Source organism: Euprymna scolopes, chromosome 2 (genome assembly GCF_053919585.1).
Source record: "Euprymna scolopes isolate OS-2025 chromosome 2, ASM5391958v1, whole genome shotgun sequence".
NCBI lineage: Eukaryota > Metazoa > Mollusca > Cephalopoda > Sepiida > Sepiolidae > Euprymna > Euprymna scolopes.
In genome coordinates, this window is record NC_136483.1 from 116307323 (window position 1) to 116325846 (window position 18524).

An 18524-nucleotide genomic window follows, 5' to 3' on the forward strand; every position below is an offset into this window, starting at 1 on the left:
TAAGTGCCGGCGGGAGTTCAGTAAATACTTGGCTTTGGTGTTGTGGGAGGTCAACTTGGTGATGTTCTCAATGGTTCAGGTTAGGAAAGGAGGAGGGCAGTAAGAGAAGGGTACAAAGTCGTAGCACGCCTTCTGAAGCCAAACTTGGGTCCCTTTAGACTTGTGGGCCGGCTCCGAGTTTTGCTGCCATAAATATATACACATATATTGATATATCCCTGGAGGAATAAATTCAGTATAAATTAATTCAGATTAAATGTTGGTCAACACACAGAATAAGTATAAGGTTAATTGTACAAAGAAGATACAGTGTAACAAATCAGATATTTACACTCGAATATCTTGAATGCCGTAATATCAAGATTTACTTATTCTCCATTGGTTACCGCTTGTTAGCACCTTTTGTAAACTGAGTAATCCATTGTAAGGGGGTGTTAGGATCTTGCACTATATCAGTCCACAAAGTATGCAAATAATTTATTTGAATTAGTTAATTTTTTTACTATAACCTTATTAAAATTAGACAAATAGCAAAAAAATGCATTATTGAAATTATTAGAATATATAAACAATTTATAAAACAAATATCATATAACACTGGTTAAGACAGACGCATTTTGACATGACCAAAAGCGGCAGTGATTTTTTAAAACTTTCAAAGATTTCCTTTTATATACCACTTCTGTCTTTATATTAATAAAATCATATTATATAATATACGGCATAATCATGTTGGCATATCGGTTCCTATAAGATCATCAAAGTTAAGCTACATTAAACCAGACCAGTACTAAAATAGATGATCGTTTGGTAAGACCAAGTGCTGTATGTGCTCTGAAGCCAAGAGAGGAGTGAGCGCCACCAGGCTATTCTTGCCCATGGTATGCTGCATGAAATAATGCAGTGCCCCCATAACCTTGGAGGGTTAAGGGATGCTCAGATCTCGGAAATAATAAATTAAAAACTATTTATTATTTTTACCCTATTAGTCTTTACATTCGCTGTGGAAAACAAAGATGACCTCTATGTGAACAAACTTCCTGATGTTTGAAGAATGTTGGTGAGAGTAGATATTTGGTAATAAAAAAAATAGACCCTATTTTTTCTTTATATAACAAATATATATTTTTGTTTGGATTCATTAAAATTCTTTTTTAATCTTAGAAAACAATTGACTAAATTAAAATTAAAATATTATACAAAAAAATGGAATTTGGAGATAGATGAATAATTTTTCTAAATAATTATTTCAGAATACCATTTTTCTTTTTAAAACTATGGACCAATATTTTGCATAAATAACTATTGAAACAGAATTAAATATGTATTAAATTTAAGGGGGTTGTATTTTCTTTATTCCTTGGCCTTCCAAGGTCCTTGTTTACCTTCATCAAGTGACATGGATGCATCCTGTAGAATGCTCCTCCATGTCAGATCACTACACATTCACCCTCTTTACCCAAAACTTTGGCTGGGCTACGCCATCCTTTATAGTTTTGTCTTCTATTGTAAATGCTGTCCCCTGTCACAAATCGTTCATCCGCATAAAATGTCTTATATTAAATAGCAGTACTTTCCGAATTTTTTCACTTGATTCAGCCTCCATGAACCTTTTTCTTGCAGAATGTAAGGCATTTAAATTTATCCTAACCATATCACTGATTGTTGAAGTGTCTAATGTGGGTAACTGGTCGATCAAAACTGACAGCGTATTTATGTTGGATCAAAAAACAAGCTCATTTGGGTTATGTCCAGAATGATTCTGAAGAGCATTTTTGACACTAACAACTCAATCCAAAGTTATTTCTGGTTCACATTTCTCATCTTCCAATGTTTTCTCCATTGCTTCAGCCAATATTAGATTGTGACGTTCCACAGTGCCATTACTGAATGGACTTTCAGCAGCTGTAATGCAGATTTTAATATTTAGTTTTTCATTCATCTCTCTGTAACCATCGTTATTAAATTCTCCCCCATTATCACTCAAGAAGCGTTTGGGAACTCCAAAATATGCTATCCATATTAAAAATATGTTGCAGATAATTTCTTCATTCTTCTTGGTTTTAATCAGTCTGGTAGCAGAGTAACTACTGGATGCGTCAATTAGGTGTAAAATTCAGCATTGGTTATGTTTGAATTCTTTTAAGTCCATACATACAGTATCATTAAACCATTTTTCAAGAGCCAATCCCACCACCGAATGAAGAGGGGGGTCTTCTAGGCCTAAAAAAACCTGAACACGAATCACAGACATCCTTAATTATATGGAAAAATGCGCGCATGAAAAGTAATATTCTTAAGATTTTATTAAACCTGGAAAAGTAAAGGACAAGAAATTCAACCTGGAAAAGTAAAGAACAAGATATTCTAGTAAAGTAAAAAATAAGAATTTTTTAGACTTAAAATATTGCAGCTAAAAATAAAATTTGAATATTGATAAATATTTTATTTATTATTTGCATATGTTGTTTATTGTTGAGTTAGAAAGGGTGTCAGTCGCTGGATTGAACTTATTTCCCCCTATTATTTGCATATATTTATGTAGTGAAAATTGTTTGAATAAAATTAATTCATTAGTTAGTTAGTTAGTAGATGGAATTAATAATTTTATAATTTACATAAAAATTAATAATTTTATTATATCATAATTAGGATCATTTAATTCTTTCTAACTCAACAATAAACAACAACAAAATTCTTATTTTTTACTTTACTAGAATATCTTGTTCTTTACTTTTCCAGGTTGAATTTCTTGTCCTTTACTTTTCCAGGTTTAATAAAATCTTAAGAATATTACTTTTCATGCGCGCATTTTTCCATATAATCCATGAGTTTTCCAGGCATTGCTATTGTATTAATATATAAATTTATAATATTTATTAATGATTGTCAAAAAAAATTAGCTCTCAAACACACATTTATGCAATATTTATCATTCAATCACAGTAGTTCTGAGCCAGGGTCTCTACCGAGACTGTAGTTCATGAATTCGTGATCTGTATAGAGCGTAAACTAACAAAAAAGAAGATGGCACTCGGTGTCTTTTTAGATATCGTTGGAGCTTTTGACAACATACCCTTCAGTAGTATGTTCAAGTCGCTACGAGAACTCAATGTGCCACCAGTACTCATCCGATGGATTGAGTATATGGTGAGGCACAGAACAGTTCAAGTAGAACTACTGAGGGCAACTGTTAAAAGGGAAGTAGTTAAATGAAACCCCCAAAGTGGGATTTTATCACCTTTACTATGGAACTGTATGCTGAATCCTCTTTTAAAGGAGTTTAAAAATAGGAATATTTATGCCCAGGCTGCTGCTGATGACATCGCAGTGCTGGTTGCGGGTTCAAAAGCATCATTGGTCAGACACATTGCCAAAATGGGACTACATTTTTCATCAAATGTGATAACGAAAAATTTGAGTTCATTCAAAGAATATGTATATCATAGAATTCACTAATATTTTTAATCGATAAATTCACCATTTTTTGCTATAAAATCATAAGGAGAGTTAAAAAAAAAATTAGTTATTAAAAAAAAGTTCGGTTTTTTAATTATATAAAAAAAAAACAATACACGGGATTGAACCTAAAATCTTTCCACCAACCTCCGGTACTCTAACCGCGTAACGCTAACATGTCATATTGGCAAAATCGCAGTAAAAAATATTTATATACAAAAAAAGTTATGCAAAATAAAAAAAAGCGTTAGTCACTTATGTACTTACTCTCCTGTTTGTGAACCCACATATTTTGTTGTAACTTTTTTCCTACTGAACCAATTTTCGAAATTTTTCTTTCAAAATGTAGCTAATGAGGTGTTCTATCCAACTATATAACCTGTTTGAAATTTGGTTGCGAACGGAATTAGTGGTGGGGGTTTGAATGTGTCTCGATTTATTCAATTTCGGACTTAAGCATATATTCAACCACTACCGTGGTTGAATGATAAGAGCCAAAAATTCCTTATCATGAAAGGCCCTACTGCCTCTCACCAATGATACCAATTTCTTTTTTGATGCATGAGCAAACTGTAATTTCTCAGCCTTTGTTCTTTTCTCCACAGTTTTTTTTATAGCTTCACGATGTAACACAAAGTTTGCTGACTTTTCAGCATATTTGTCAATGAAAGACTATAATATCCAGGAGTTGCAATTTTATATATCTGCCTAAAATCTTACAACTGTCACTTTTAGGTGATTCAAGAAAATGCAGGAAAGTTAATAGATAAAAATAATTCATATTTTTATTTATTAATCTTATAAAGTTCACCTTAAAGGATATTGATTTCTTTGTGTGTGCCAGGCCTGTTGTCGTCATTCTGATCGATTTGATTTTGAGAAGTTGATTTCCATGTTATTGCTATATGTAAAAATTATATCAACTACGCATGCCTATGTCTTACATCGTTATCGAAGGTTTTGAGATCAAAGAAGTCCATTAAAATGCTGAATGCATATGAATAGCATTTAACTTGTCTTGAATCAGAATCAAAAAGATAAAAAGCTTACTTTATGGAAAAAAAAAAAAAAAAATATATATATATATATATATTCAGGCAACCTTCAGAGTAAGATCAAAGTGTAGTATAAGGGTTGGTGGGTGGGTAGATGGTGGTGTAATTGCCAATAGTAATGTAGTGCCAACAGCACTATTTTTTTCCATGTAGAACACCTTTTTTGAGGGAAGTAGGATTTTTCCACGCATTCAAAACTGACCTTCTGTATAACTTTGCTTTCCTGATAAAGCAAATGAAAATTTTTCTTATGATTTATTTAGTTTCAATGTGCTGCCATTTTCAAGTTTCGTCAGTCTGTTTATATTCATCCAAATCAATATTTTTCGATCTTTCCATCTTTATTATTTCCATTTCTTTATGAATTTATAATTCTAGCTATGTTTGAAGAAGTATGTATCTACGTTTTATCTAATTCCTCTTTTTTGAAGGTGGAAAATACAGGAACCAAGCCTGTCCTATTCTATCGTTCTGTCAAAGAGAAAAGCAGCCATTTTCGTTATCTCAACTGTTCATGTAAGCAAAAAAATAAAACAAAACTGTCTCATGCATGAGAAAGAGCTCCTAGGTTGCTGTATGATTTTTATCTGGTTCAGGTTTGAAATGATATAATTGACCAATAGGTCGGTGCAATAGTATTTTTCAATTTAAAACTTCATCTTGAAAATGAATAACAATAACAACCATCTGTCAATGGACTGATAAATGCCTCACTTGTAAAATTAGGTTTTGATATGAAATATCAATCTAACTCATGTTCAATCTCCTCATTATATTAACCTGAGACCATGGTTTTGAAATCATCAAAATAAGTGATAATCCAAGAGAGCCAGATCAGGAGAATATGCAGGATGGGGCAAGACTTCCCAATCAAAATCTCTTGGGAGATCTTTGGTTAGTAGTGGCGTGTGCGGATGAGCATAGTAGTAGTATCATATGAGTTAACATCTATATCACTATTTTTAGCCAGTTGAAGAAATTGTCTTCAGATAGATGGGCTGTCGGATAGCTGGGTGACTGGACAGCATAGGATCAGGTGTCCTGTGTCTTGGGGGAAGCTTCCTTGCACTTTAGGCAGATTGGGGAGTCTATTTGTCTCCACTTGTGCTTGTTTACTGCGGTCCTGCAGTGTCTTGTTCTGATCCGGTTTGCAGCTACCCACTACTTCCTACTGTTTGTAACAAAACCTAGAAGGTGTAAAGTTGGGTCTCCAATGATGTCCCCCTCCATTGGGAGTATTGTTTCTCCATTCCTCTTTCCATGTCTCAACTGGGTCGAAATTTTTTATCTTTGAGTTGCAGAAGGGCTTTCGGGACTTGAGTTTGGAGGTATATGGGACATCTTTTAAAATTTGTTGGATTGGTAAGTCCTTGGTGTCCTCCTGGATATTTTGAATCCATTTTTAAGTTGCCTCTTTCTTTATGTGGGGGTGGTGCGAGCATTATCATAATGGAAGAGGACTCCCTTCCTGTTGTCTAAAGAAGGTCGTTTTTAGGTCAACATGGTTGAGAATATTGCAGAAAAATAATCTGAAAGAAAAAGTTAAAAATGAACCATGTTGAAGCAATAATAATATGAATAAAAAAAATTATAATGGTTTAAAATGTCCCTTCTACAAACCTGCAAAAACTTGCACCAACTTGATATATCAAAGCAATTCTAGATATAGCTCTGTTGGTTAGTCTGTCCATCCATTTGTCTATCATCCTTAAGTTTCACATAGTTTTAATATTAAATTTGCAGATTGAATGGAAACATTTCATTTCAGATGCTCTCAAACATCTGCATAAGAGACTGTTCATTTATCTGTCACACTCAAGTTTAAATAGTACTTTCGTCTGTCTGCCAGGCTGAAGTTTAAATAGCTTTTTCTTGCTAAACATGTCGATTGAATGCACACATCTTATTTATATAGTACAAGTAAAACCAACCTTGCTACATTTACAAATGATTGAAAAAACTGATTTCTTTTTCACTAAGTGCATTAGTAATAAATTTCATGTTCAAGAACCATGGATGAAACGGTACAGCAAAATACTAAAATCATTGCAAATAATATTTTAATTTTAATTTAGTCAATTGTTTTCTAAGATTAAAAAAGAATTTTAATGAATCCAAACAAAAATATATATTTGTTTTGTTTTTATGGATAAAATACCAACTTATGTTCAATAAAGTTTAAGTAAAGAAATCGGTTTCAATTGGGATTTTACTTTGGCATTAATTTTTTTTTTTTTTTTTTTTTTAATAAAATACGTATTATATACGTTTGAAGCCAAAACAACACATTATTACAAAATAAACGAACATTTATTTTGTTTGAAATTTATATTGAAATTCATAAATATATTTCGAAGATATACTTCATCATCAGTATAACTTTCCTTCTATCGTTTTTTTTTTCCCATGTTGTTGGAGTAGAGAATCAGCAAGTAGAAGTCTGTTTGTTGTTTTTACTGTAGTTTTTTAAACGTCGGAATGGTGCATTGGTCACGCGGAATTCAAGTTAAGCACATTCGGCCTCTAAGGAACAAAAATTTTAATGTGAATTCCATGTGACCAACGCACTGTTCTGACATTTAAAAAAATTACAGTAAAAACAACAAACAGACTTCCACTTGCTGATTCTCTGCTCCAACAACAACATGGAAAAAAAAAAGATAGAAGGAAAGTCATACTGATGATGAAGTATATCTTCGAAATATATTTATGAATTTCAATATAAATTTCAAACAAAATAAATGTCCGTTTATTTTGTAATAATGCATTGTTTTGGTTTCAAACGTATATGATACGTGTTTTATTTTATTCAAACTCAACCAGGAACAAAAATCTTTATGTCTTTTTGTTTTTCAAATTTTTTTTTACCATTTATTCACCCCAAAGAAAGCATATTACCACTTGAATGTAAGGAGATACTATTTGGAATTAAAAGGCACTATGTCAGGAGTTAAGCAACAAGATGTCTATTTGCATTAGGTTTAAATTTTTGCATGTTAGTACAATCAGGGAAGTAGGAAAGATGGAGGGAATTCGAAAGTCTATTAATTCAAAGGAAAAAAATTATTAGTGCAGAAGACTTTCCTGCATCTAGGGACCTCTATGGTGAAGGGGGAAGATTTTGCCACCTAATGTGTTAGTTATGGGTAGTCACATTAAGGAAGCGCAAGCGCTTCAAATTCATCAGAGCACATTCAGTTGAAGTATTTGTAAAACAGACACCAGGATGCAACATTTCGGCAATGGGACAGGTTGGAGCTGGGTTGACAAGTACGGGACATATTAGATTGGAAACTCTGTTTTGGATTCTATCTAAGAGGGAGAAACTAGTGGCAGATACACTAGCCCAGATGTGACAATAATACTCCACGCACAGCTGAATGGTAGCTTTGTAAAGGTACAATATACTGGCTGGTGTGAATAGATTTCTAGCATGGTAGATAATAAACCCAAAACGTGTTGATATGTCATAAAACCTTACCCAGTGATATATGAATAAATATACACCTTTTTCATTTATAGTTTTCAAAGTGTCCGGGCAGTAAACTTCAAGTACAAGAATCATGAAATAAATGTTATAATGAAATTTATGCATCGGGATTTCTATAACATTTTCTTTGCTTCATGCATGCCATCCATTCTGACATAACTGATGCGTTGGTCCTGCACACTTTTGCAGGTTCAGCCCCCATCATCTGTCATGTCACTCTGCATTTAATGACGTAGTCAAATGGGGTCTTGATTTTGATGAGTTTGCATTAATTCTTCAACAGTAGGCCTAAAAAGAGATGATTTTTTTGCCAACCTGACAGCATGACACACTTTGCTTTTAAAATTAGAAAGCCACCCAAATGAGACACAACTTGTTCTCTTTCATGCTTTTCAGAATTACAAAATCAGCTGTTATTTGCTGAAATTAGGAAAAATGAATAAACACAACTCACTGCTTGATTGTTTCGTTTTCTAGCCTATTTCAACTGAAACATCCAGAGATCCTTGGTTCTCATACTTCACGATTCATATGAGACATTGAAAAGATGACAGTCACTGGAAGGAATGGACCCCAAGCGCATACTCTCCCCTAAACGTATGCACTTCCAACTAACCTGACAAGCAGCAAAATCCCACCTCTTCACTGTTGATGTCCCTAGATGCTGGAAAACTGTCTATTCTAATAGTTTCTTTCCTCCGGCTGTTAGACTTTGGAATTCTTTCCCTGTTCTCTGCTATTGTAACTGTTCTGACATGCAGAAGTTCAAATGTAACATATACAGACATCTCACAACTCAACTCTTCACAATCCCTGTTACACATGATCCCAATTAGTAACCCCTTACATCCAAGTGGCAATTCACCTTGTTTCAAGTGAAAAAGAGTGAAATAAAAAATCTCTCTAAATTATTAGCTGAGGCAACGCCATGTCCACTGTGATGTCATTCAACTGCATCTAAGTTTTTATGATGAAAACAAAAAACTTAACGCTGTGTTAAGTCAGATTAATAAGGACTTATTGAAGATAATGTTTTATTTTTAATAAATGTTCAGAATATTTGAAAAACATTTTGATTTTATGTTTCTGAATTTGTTATAAGAGTCAATCTTTCTAATAAATGGAAACGCATTCATTTTATGCAACATTTTTATAAAACATAAAATAAATAGTTAACAAAACTCATAAAAAGTACAACATGAAAAGAAACTGGAAGATGTCCATGATTTCAATAATTATACGGGCAACTAAACTCATAAAAATGAATTTAAAAAACTATCTGGCAAATATACTCAGTGAACCAAGTACAAGAGAGATACAAATAATTACACTTAAAGGGACAGTTAGAATCTTCAAAAGATCTCTCGGTTGGAATGTATGAGATGGTGAGTAAATGTCTGGCATTCAGTAGGATGCTCCATCCTCAGCTAAAAAAAAAATATAGAATAAAATTTTAAATAAAAAACTTCTGTTTTATAAGATGTAGTTTGCTTGAAGCATTGTGTGCAATATAGACATAGAGGAATCTATCACTATGCAAGAAATGGAAATATGTTTGAATTGAGGATAAAAACGAATTAATTAAAAAAAAAACACTTTTTATAGTAAATCTTGATTATTGTGTGTGACTGTTTTAATATACATTTCAAGGTAAAACCTCTTTATCAAGAAGTGGGTATTTCAAATCCCTTGAAGCTCATGTGGATAAGTAATGTTGTTTTATGGTATTACTGCAGTAAATGTAAATGTTTCGTTTTATTTTGTTTTACAGACACGGAAACACCCAAAGTTTGTAGTGAAAGAAATGGAAAGTATGTACATAGATGAATTAAAGTCGGCCATAAATCTATTAATGGCAAACTTGGAAAGTCTACCAGTATCAAAAGGCAGCAATGAAACCAAATACTCACTGAAGAAGTTCCAGAAATATAACCGGTAAGTCATTCATTCTTCTACTTTTGGTAATCACATCTGCGGCTGATGTATGATTTGCCATTGAAACAACTTAACTCCATGGAACGGAGTTCATTCTCACCTGGAATTAAAGTCTCACAATAACGGCAGAAAAGAATATTCTGAATGTTGGAAAAGGACCATTTGTTTAACTGTTAACATCACCTTCTCTTCTACTAGTAGCAAATGTTACGGACTTCTGGGAATCCTAGAAAAATTAAAGTTAGACTAGAGACTGTTCTGCTGTAGTCATCACATATAATATTATGACTAGCGAAGGTTTAAATAGTATCTAAGTTTCAATTCTGTCTGAATTTCATTATTTTCTTTGTGAATTGTTCTATTTTAACCACATATTGTTAGCCTTTTATTTAGTCCTACTTTTGTCTATGCCAAACTAGAATATTCTTTAAACATAGCTAAAAATTTACAGTTATCTAATAAATGGAGAGTTTTTATTCAAGGAAGAGAATCTCTAACAAGGGAGGTAACTTATGCCATTACTTCTTAGTGTTATCATTGTTGCCTTTATTCTTAATTTATTTCACTTGTTCCTGGCATAAATCCAGACGATTCATATTACTGAGATAGACATGGAAGCATGAATGACTATAACGGACGACATCTTCCTATCATAACCCAATATTCTATACATTATATTCATGTCCAATTTCTTGGCAGGTTAAACCAGAAGAAATTTTCTGACATTCTTCTTTTGAGAGAAAGTATATATTTTAAAAATCTTTTTTTCTAATTGATGGGTTGTTTATTGTATGTACTGAAGCATCTCTGGTCATAGAGTGCATTCAAACTCTGGGTATTTTTTTTTTTGTTAAAGCTACAATTGTTTGTCTGTTTTTATTGCCCATTAATCTAGTCCATTTCTTCATATAAATGCATTATTTTTTCATTCTATTTTGAACATTCCCACATCTTTTTCAAATTTATTACTATGAATTGTACTATTAGAAGGCTGCACATTCGCATTAAAGAACACCTCAATACACAAGCATCCTCCTTTTAAAAACATATAGATAAATATGGGAACATAAACAGAGAAAGAATAGGTAATATTGAATTTATATAAAGGAATGGGAAAAGTGCAGAATAGTTAACAATCGAGAACTCACAAAAAAAAAAAAAAAATTAACAACATAATTTACGAGAGTTATTTCCAAAAGTAAAGTTATTTCTAAAAGTTATTTTTTAACTCAAAAAGTTGAAGAGCTACAGAGACAGGAGTGGCACCATTAAAACAAACTTTTTCTGCTCCAGAGTTTATTTTTGCTACATAATCATCATCATTCACAATGCACTTTTGCAAGGAATTCAATGGCACAGCTCTGCTTCTGGTGCACATACATGACCAGGGTTGCTTTCTTAGAGTCGTACACTCTCAATATCTGCAATAAAGGGATAAAGCTTTCAAGTCATGAATGCATGTCAAATCATCATACCAATGCAATTTGCAATCCCATCTAATTCATTCAATCCGAATAAAAAAATAGGAGGCATTACTTTTGAAACGTTTCTCATATATAAAACGCATTAGATTCTTTATTGAACCATCCTAGTTTTAACATGCAAAAACGATTTGTAAAATTTTTTGAAACAGTAAAAGTTCAGAATAGTTAACATTTGAGAACCCATAAACTCCAAAACATAGTAGACCCTGCCATGTGTAAATGATTTGTAAGTTAAAAAAAAAAAAACTTGCAAATCATTTCCGCATGTTAAAACTTGACAAATTTTGCTATTTTTTGTAGTTTACGGGTTCTCTAGTGTTAACTATTCTGAACTTCTACTGCTTAAACAGTAAACGTGTTTGATATAGATAACATTAAAAAAAAAATTGCAGAATGCACTCTATTTTAACGTGTGAAAACAATTTATAAGATGTTTTTAAATAATAAAAGAATCTTACACATCATTTTCATAAGTGAAAACTAAACTGGTTCAAATGAAGAAATTCATTTTAATGCATTTTATATACATTGTGCATTGTTTTATTTACCTTTGGTTTACAAGTTAATGCATCCTATGATCAGAGATGCTTCAATGTGCTTTTATAAAAGAAATATAGAAAATCTTATGATGAAAGAAGAGTTAATTATAGCCAAATATTACATAACATACAAATTAATAATGTAATAGAATTCAACATGGAATACATAAGTTAAAGCATACACACGCATATTTGACACATGTATGTATACATGCTGTGTTCCTTATTTGAATAGAAAATTTTAAGTGACACCTCAAAAGTTAGAGGTGATCCTGACAGAAGCAGTGACTTCCGGTTGGGGATTTTCTGTTTTCTTGGCTAGGAAGATTTGAAACAAAAAAGATGGGGAGAAGAATGCATAGGGTGGGTGAGTGTAGTGAGACAAGTTATCCATCTGTCTGTCTGTCTGTCTGTCTCTTTCTCATATGTGTATACAAGTAACCTATCTCTCTGATGTTTTTCTGTGACTTTAAATAAACTTTTTATATAAACATCAGCCTTTGAGTACGTTTATCAGCAGACAAATCAAACCTGAATTAATGATGACAACGTCAGTAAATAAAAGTTCAAGAAGAGCATAACATAAATACAAAAAGTACACATTTTATTAACTACATGTTGTTCCTACACAGCGTTGTCCAGGATTCAGTAATTTAATATTAATTTAATTTTTGGCACGTCTACATTATTAGGACAAAATTTCGAAATTCATAATACTGAATTTCTTATGAAAACAATGGTATCTACATATTCCTCATATTTTTAAGATGATTATATCAAAAAATTACGAAAATCGATAAGGTAGAAAATTATTTATTAAAGAAAATAAAAAATAGAATTTGATGAAAATGATTGTAAGACACAGGAGAGTTCAAAAGGGAGGTAATTTTCAATTTCGATTTAAACAAAATGGCGACAATTTTTCACCTGCTACCACAATTAAAGTTGTTGTTTTAATAATTCAGTAATATTCAGGTAATTCCGATTGTATAATTTGAAAGCTACCATTGTAACTTATTAGAATTAACAAAAAAAAAATCAGTTGAAACCATTGTTTTTTATCGGAAACCTCCATTTATCAACTACAAACTCTCGACCCAATAGTGTAGAAGCGCTTAATTTTTTAAAGCTATATACAGAAAGAATAAAATTTTAGTTTTCATTATGTGTTTATTTAAATAAGCAGTAGATTAATAATACCAAATATCACTTCGGTTATTACAGGTTACATAATTATGTAGTTATTTATCTGAAAATATTTTACTATGTTAAAAGAAAATAAACAAAAATCAAAGGAAATTTCAGCAGGCCACTATGTTACTTTATATAACAAGGAAAATGAAAACATGCTGATATGTTTTTATGTAATGAAAATATGTATAAAAATATAATGAGATTTCTCTAAACATAACTGACATTAAATAAAGCAACATATTATTTGTAATCGGGTGAAAGCAAAAATGTATTTTAATATTATTATTATCTAACTGCGGAGAATATGGTATAGCAAAAATGTGCATCCTACTGAACAGTGATTTGAGTAGCAGGAAGAGTGCCTGTGACTTAAGAGGTGAGTCCTCCTCTTCTTTCCTTTATTTGTGACTTTTCCTGCTTTCCGGCTGACTACAATATGGTTGTGTTCAAGTCTAAAGTAAATAAGTTCTTGATGAGCCGTTCCATATAAGTTATCAAATTTACCAAATTTTCATTACTAATGATTACTATATTGTCCAATTTCTACTGTACACTCTTTAACCCTTATCCTTGAGTGGCCTCTGGGCCTTGATAATGTGGTGATGCCTATGTAAAAAAAAAAAAATAAATAAATAAAAAATAAAACATGAACTATTGAACCAGACTAAATAGATAAATGTATTAAAATTCTTTTATTCATCACATGGATTAATTTAGAGCAAAAGTCAATGAAAAAAATAAAACAATTTTTTAAGTAGCCTTTGTTTATTAAGCTATTCTGGTCAATGAAATAAGGGGAAATCTAACTATTTTTACATATAAAATAAAAAACCGTTTTTTTCTTTTCTCTTTATGAAATTGTATATTTTAAAATTAGATTTTGAAACTTAAATTTATTCAATAACTATTATTTAAAATATTAATTCATTGATTTTTATTTTTAAAATTTTATGAATCATATTTATTAATATTTACACATACACTCGCACGCACACAATTTTAGATCAGATAATTTTATGAACAGAGATTATTGACAGATGTCACTTTTATTGTAATCACTTTTGAACTGTCATTTTTTGGATGAGAAATCCCCATCCAATCATGTTAAAACCACGTTTGCATTTATTACTTTTTAAAAATGTAATAGCAATTGCAACTCATAAAGTAAGATGTGTGTGTGAGGGGGGAGGGGTAAATTTATTAAATACAAAGAAGATAAGTAATGCAGAGGGGGGGAGGTTATTGTAATCACTTTAGGTTTTATCACTTTTTGAAAAGAGATAAAAAGCTGATGAGATTAGGACAAGATGTATAGTTTGTTTGAGGATAAGAGGTTATAATGCTGATACTACTACTACTGCTGCTGATGCTTATGTTAAAAACAATGAACACTTATAGGATCCAAAACTATTAGAAATAATTGCACTTAAATTGATATGAAACATACTTGGTATGCCGAAATATAATCAAAATTATATTAATATAAATACTTCTGCCTAAAAAAATTATTAATAATACATACTTATAACCTATTGGACAGAATTTCATAAAAATTAGCATGAATTAGACGTAGGATAACCGATTGTCTCATAAGTGGCTAAAATCAACATGTTACTACTACTACTACTACTACTACTACTACTACTACTACTACTACTACTACTAATAATAATAATAATAATAATGCACTTAAAAAGTATTGGTATTTAATTGCTTCCCCACAAGAGCAATATGTGACACAAGGCCATTTTTAATGTGAGGGGAAAACAGCTCCATAAAAAGGGGCACTCTGGCAGTAGGCAAACATAAAAATTGCCTTAGTATAGGAGGGTTTCCTCTACACTGACTAAGGACAAATTAATTTAAGTGTAGAATCAGAACAGATACTACACTCGGATTTGCACCAAATTTGGTACAAAGTAAGAATACCAAGTGTATATCTACTCTTTGAGCAATGTTGGTACAGTACCTGAGTATGTTAATTTTCATCTTCAAATGTCAAGGTTTTTGTATATTTTCAACATTCGAAAGTGATCCTGAAGAATTTAAACTCAAAATAAAAAATTATTGTAAATATATTTAAATGAAATGATGTAGTATTATTAGCATTTGCTATTAGTTGTTACATTTGCTGCTGAGAACAAAGATGGCATCCTTTTGAAAACTATTCATAGTTGGATAATGTATTTTCTTAAAGGAATTAAATCAGATTACATTTTTACTTAAGAACATGCTGCACTGGTCCATCCAAAAGCTGGCTAGTCGGAATTAAATATTAATTTTGTAGTAAACTATCTATGACAAAAGTGAAAAACAGACTGATGCCACTATTTTTATTACATAGATTTAAATAAACATTGTACGAAATTTCCATTTCTAATCAGTTTTAAACCAAATTTCCAGGCATTAAACAATTTTTTCGATTTTTAAGATGAAAAGCCATGCATCAAAATCAAAAATTCATCATTTATTAATTTATTATCATCCCAGCTTTCAATTGACATCAGTCATAATTATGGTATAGAGGATATATTAGACTAAAAGTCACACTTGATGCAGATTCTTGCACTCTCTTACAAAGTCCTTCCTTATATGAGTTGATCTTGTGGGCCTTGGTTATATCGGCTGAAACGTGTGAATGAATAACAATCAAGATGAGAGTGGTAGTCCGAATGATCCAAATTGGTTGTTTTATGGCATATCACCCCTTTTCATGTTACACACAAGATTTAAATGATAGATGAAATGCTGACAGGTACTATTACTCAGCGTGAAGTTATACCTGGGAGTAATACTAAATAAGGAGTTACCCACATTCCTCCAAATCTTTTAAAGTGGACACTTAGCACAGAATCTGTTGCAAATTTTTTTAATTTAGTATGATTGAAGAAAGTTGGAAAGTTCTACTTGTAGACACTGGTGATAGAAACTGACCAATCAAATGGAGCCACACTCTGCTAACATCCGATCAGAAACCAGAATTGCTCCATAAAAATATTGAATCTTTTAGCATTCCTGTACATAATTTTTTCGTGTCCACACGAGAAAAATCTTTTGTTCTTTGCTTGCAAAATTTTAAAGTCCGAGACTTATACAGAATAATTACCTATCAAAAATTCTTCGTCTCCAGGGCTTGTATAAAACAGCTACCCACCGAAAATGCTTCATTTCCACGACTTGTACAGAATAGCTACCCATCGGAGATTCTTCTGAAATTAAACATGGCTTTCTATTCAAGATAATGCATTTTTATATCATACCCAGAACAGATTCTATTTTACTCCTAGACAAGATGCCAAGTGGTACTATCATTCTGGGTCAAATTTAACTTGAAAATAATGGCAACTAAGGAGTTAATCCACACTCCTCAATGATCTCAAATTGGGGTCTAATCACTGGATGTAGTTTAATGTCATATACCAAGGACAAATACATATTGACTGATTTGAAAAACTCTGTTTGCAGCTGACTTTGTGCATAAATTTTGACATTTCTTTTTTGTCTCTCAATAGTCAGCTGAAATTTCTTTTCCTCTGACATGATTCTCTGTTCTTTTTGTCATGAATGTTTCCAAAGCTGTTAGATAATCAGTTGATTGGTTATAAAAGTGAAACTAGAAAAACGGGAGACCACTTCTCTTTTGATTTGTTTCATTGTCTGCCCCCCCCCCAACTCTCTCTTCCTCCTCCTTTTCCTTTCATGCTGCACTTTGTTGCTAAGCTGCACATGTGTAATTATCAATGTGCATTTAGCAGTGCCAATGTGTCTGCTGGAGATGCTACCTGTCAGCTGGCCTATAAAAGCCCGACACGGAAATTAAAATTGCCGTCAAGGCTACGCGGGAAGGTTTGCAATTTAAAGTTGGAAAGGAACAAGAAAAAAAAATGTTTTTTCTTCTCACTTACTCTAGAGCACTTGATACATAAATGATTGATGATAAGGAACGTGCCAGCTTCTTTTGTTGTTTTTATTGCCATTGTTTACATGGAGTATGCAACTGCTCTGTCTAGAAAGTAATGAGACTCTATTAACGATCATAATTAACCTAATTGTGAGAAATGTTACCTTTTTTTAAAAAAAAAAAAAAGTAATGAGATTGTGTAAAAAAAATTTTTTGTTTAAAAAAAAATCTTTTTTTTAATTTTCAATTCACCTCAAACAAACGCACACTACTATAGAGTTACTGTGAATTCGGGATCAGATTTATAGGGAGCATCTTAAGTGGGGAGTTGTTCAAGCTATTCATATTAAATTTAAATTTCTGCATATTGGTACAGTCGGGGAAACAGGGAGCAAGAAAGGAATTTGGAAGATAATTAGTGTGAGGAAAGAAGCTGTTAGAGTAGACAGCTTTCTGGCATCTATAGAACTTTATAGTGAAGAAGAATATTGCTGATTGTCAGATTGATTGGAGGTATTTACATTAAGTTTATAGTGAAGAAGAATATTGCTGATTGTCAGATTGATTGGAGGTATTTACATTAAGTTTATAGTGAAGAAGAATATTGCTGATTATCAGATTGATTGGAGGTATTTACATTAAGTTTATAGTGAAGAAGAATATTGCTGATTGTCAGATTGATTGGAGGTATTTACATTAAGTTTATAGTGAAGAAGAATATTGCTGATTGTCAGATTGATTGGAGGTATTTACATTAAGTTTATAGTGAAGAAGAATATTGCTGATTGTCAGATTGATTGGAGGTATTTACATTAACTTTATAGTGAAGAAGAATATTGCTGATTGTCAGATTGATTGGAGGTATTTACATTAAGTTTATAGTGAAGAAGAATATTGCTGATTATCAGATTGATTGGAGGTATTTACATTAAGTTTATAGTGAAGAAGAATATTGCTGATTGTCAGATTGATTGGAGGTATTTACATTAAGTTTATAGTGAAGAAGAATATTGCTGATTGTCAGATTGATTGGAGGTATTTACATTAAGTTTATAGTGAAGAAGAATATTGCTGATTGTCAGATTGATTGGAGGTATTTACATTAAGTTTATAGTGAAGAAGAATATTGCTGATTGTCAGATTGATTGGAGGTATTTACATTAAGTTTATAGTGAAGAAGAATATTGCTGATTGTCAGATTGATTGGAGGTATTTACATTAAGTTTATTGTGAAGAAGAATATTGCTGATTGTCAGATTGATTGGAGGTATTTACATTAAGTTTATAGTGAAGAAGAATATTGCTGATTGTCAGATTGATTGGAGGTATTTACATTAAGTTTATAGTGAAGAAGAATATTGCTGATTGTCAGATTGATTGGAGGTATTTACATTAAGTTTATAGTGAAGAAGAATATTGCTGATTGTCAGATTGATTGGAGGTATTTACATTAAGTTTATAGTGAAG

The 18524-nt window shown here is 31.8% G+C and overlaps 1 protein-coding gene across 19 annotated transcripts in view; it reads left to right on the forward strand.

The window, feature by feature from the left end:
• LOC145294584 (calcium-dependent secretion activator 1-like) overlaps positions 1 to 18524 on the forward strand; it is a 649478-nt gene that overhangs the window by 227874 nt on the left and 403080 nt on the right. For all 19 annotated transcript variants that reach the window (XM_080141411.1, XM_080141392.1, XM_080141393.1 and 16 more), the window contains exon 3: positions 9776 to 9939. In XM_080141411.1, coding sequence (XP_079997537.1) covers positions 9776 to 9939 — 164 coding nt within the window. The remainder of the gene's footprint in view (positions 1 to 9775; positions 9940 to 18524) is intronic.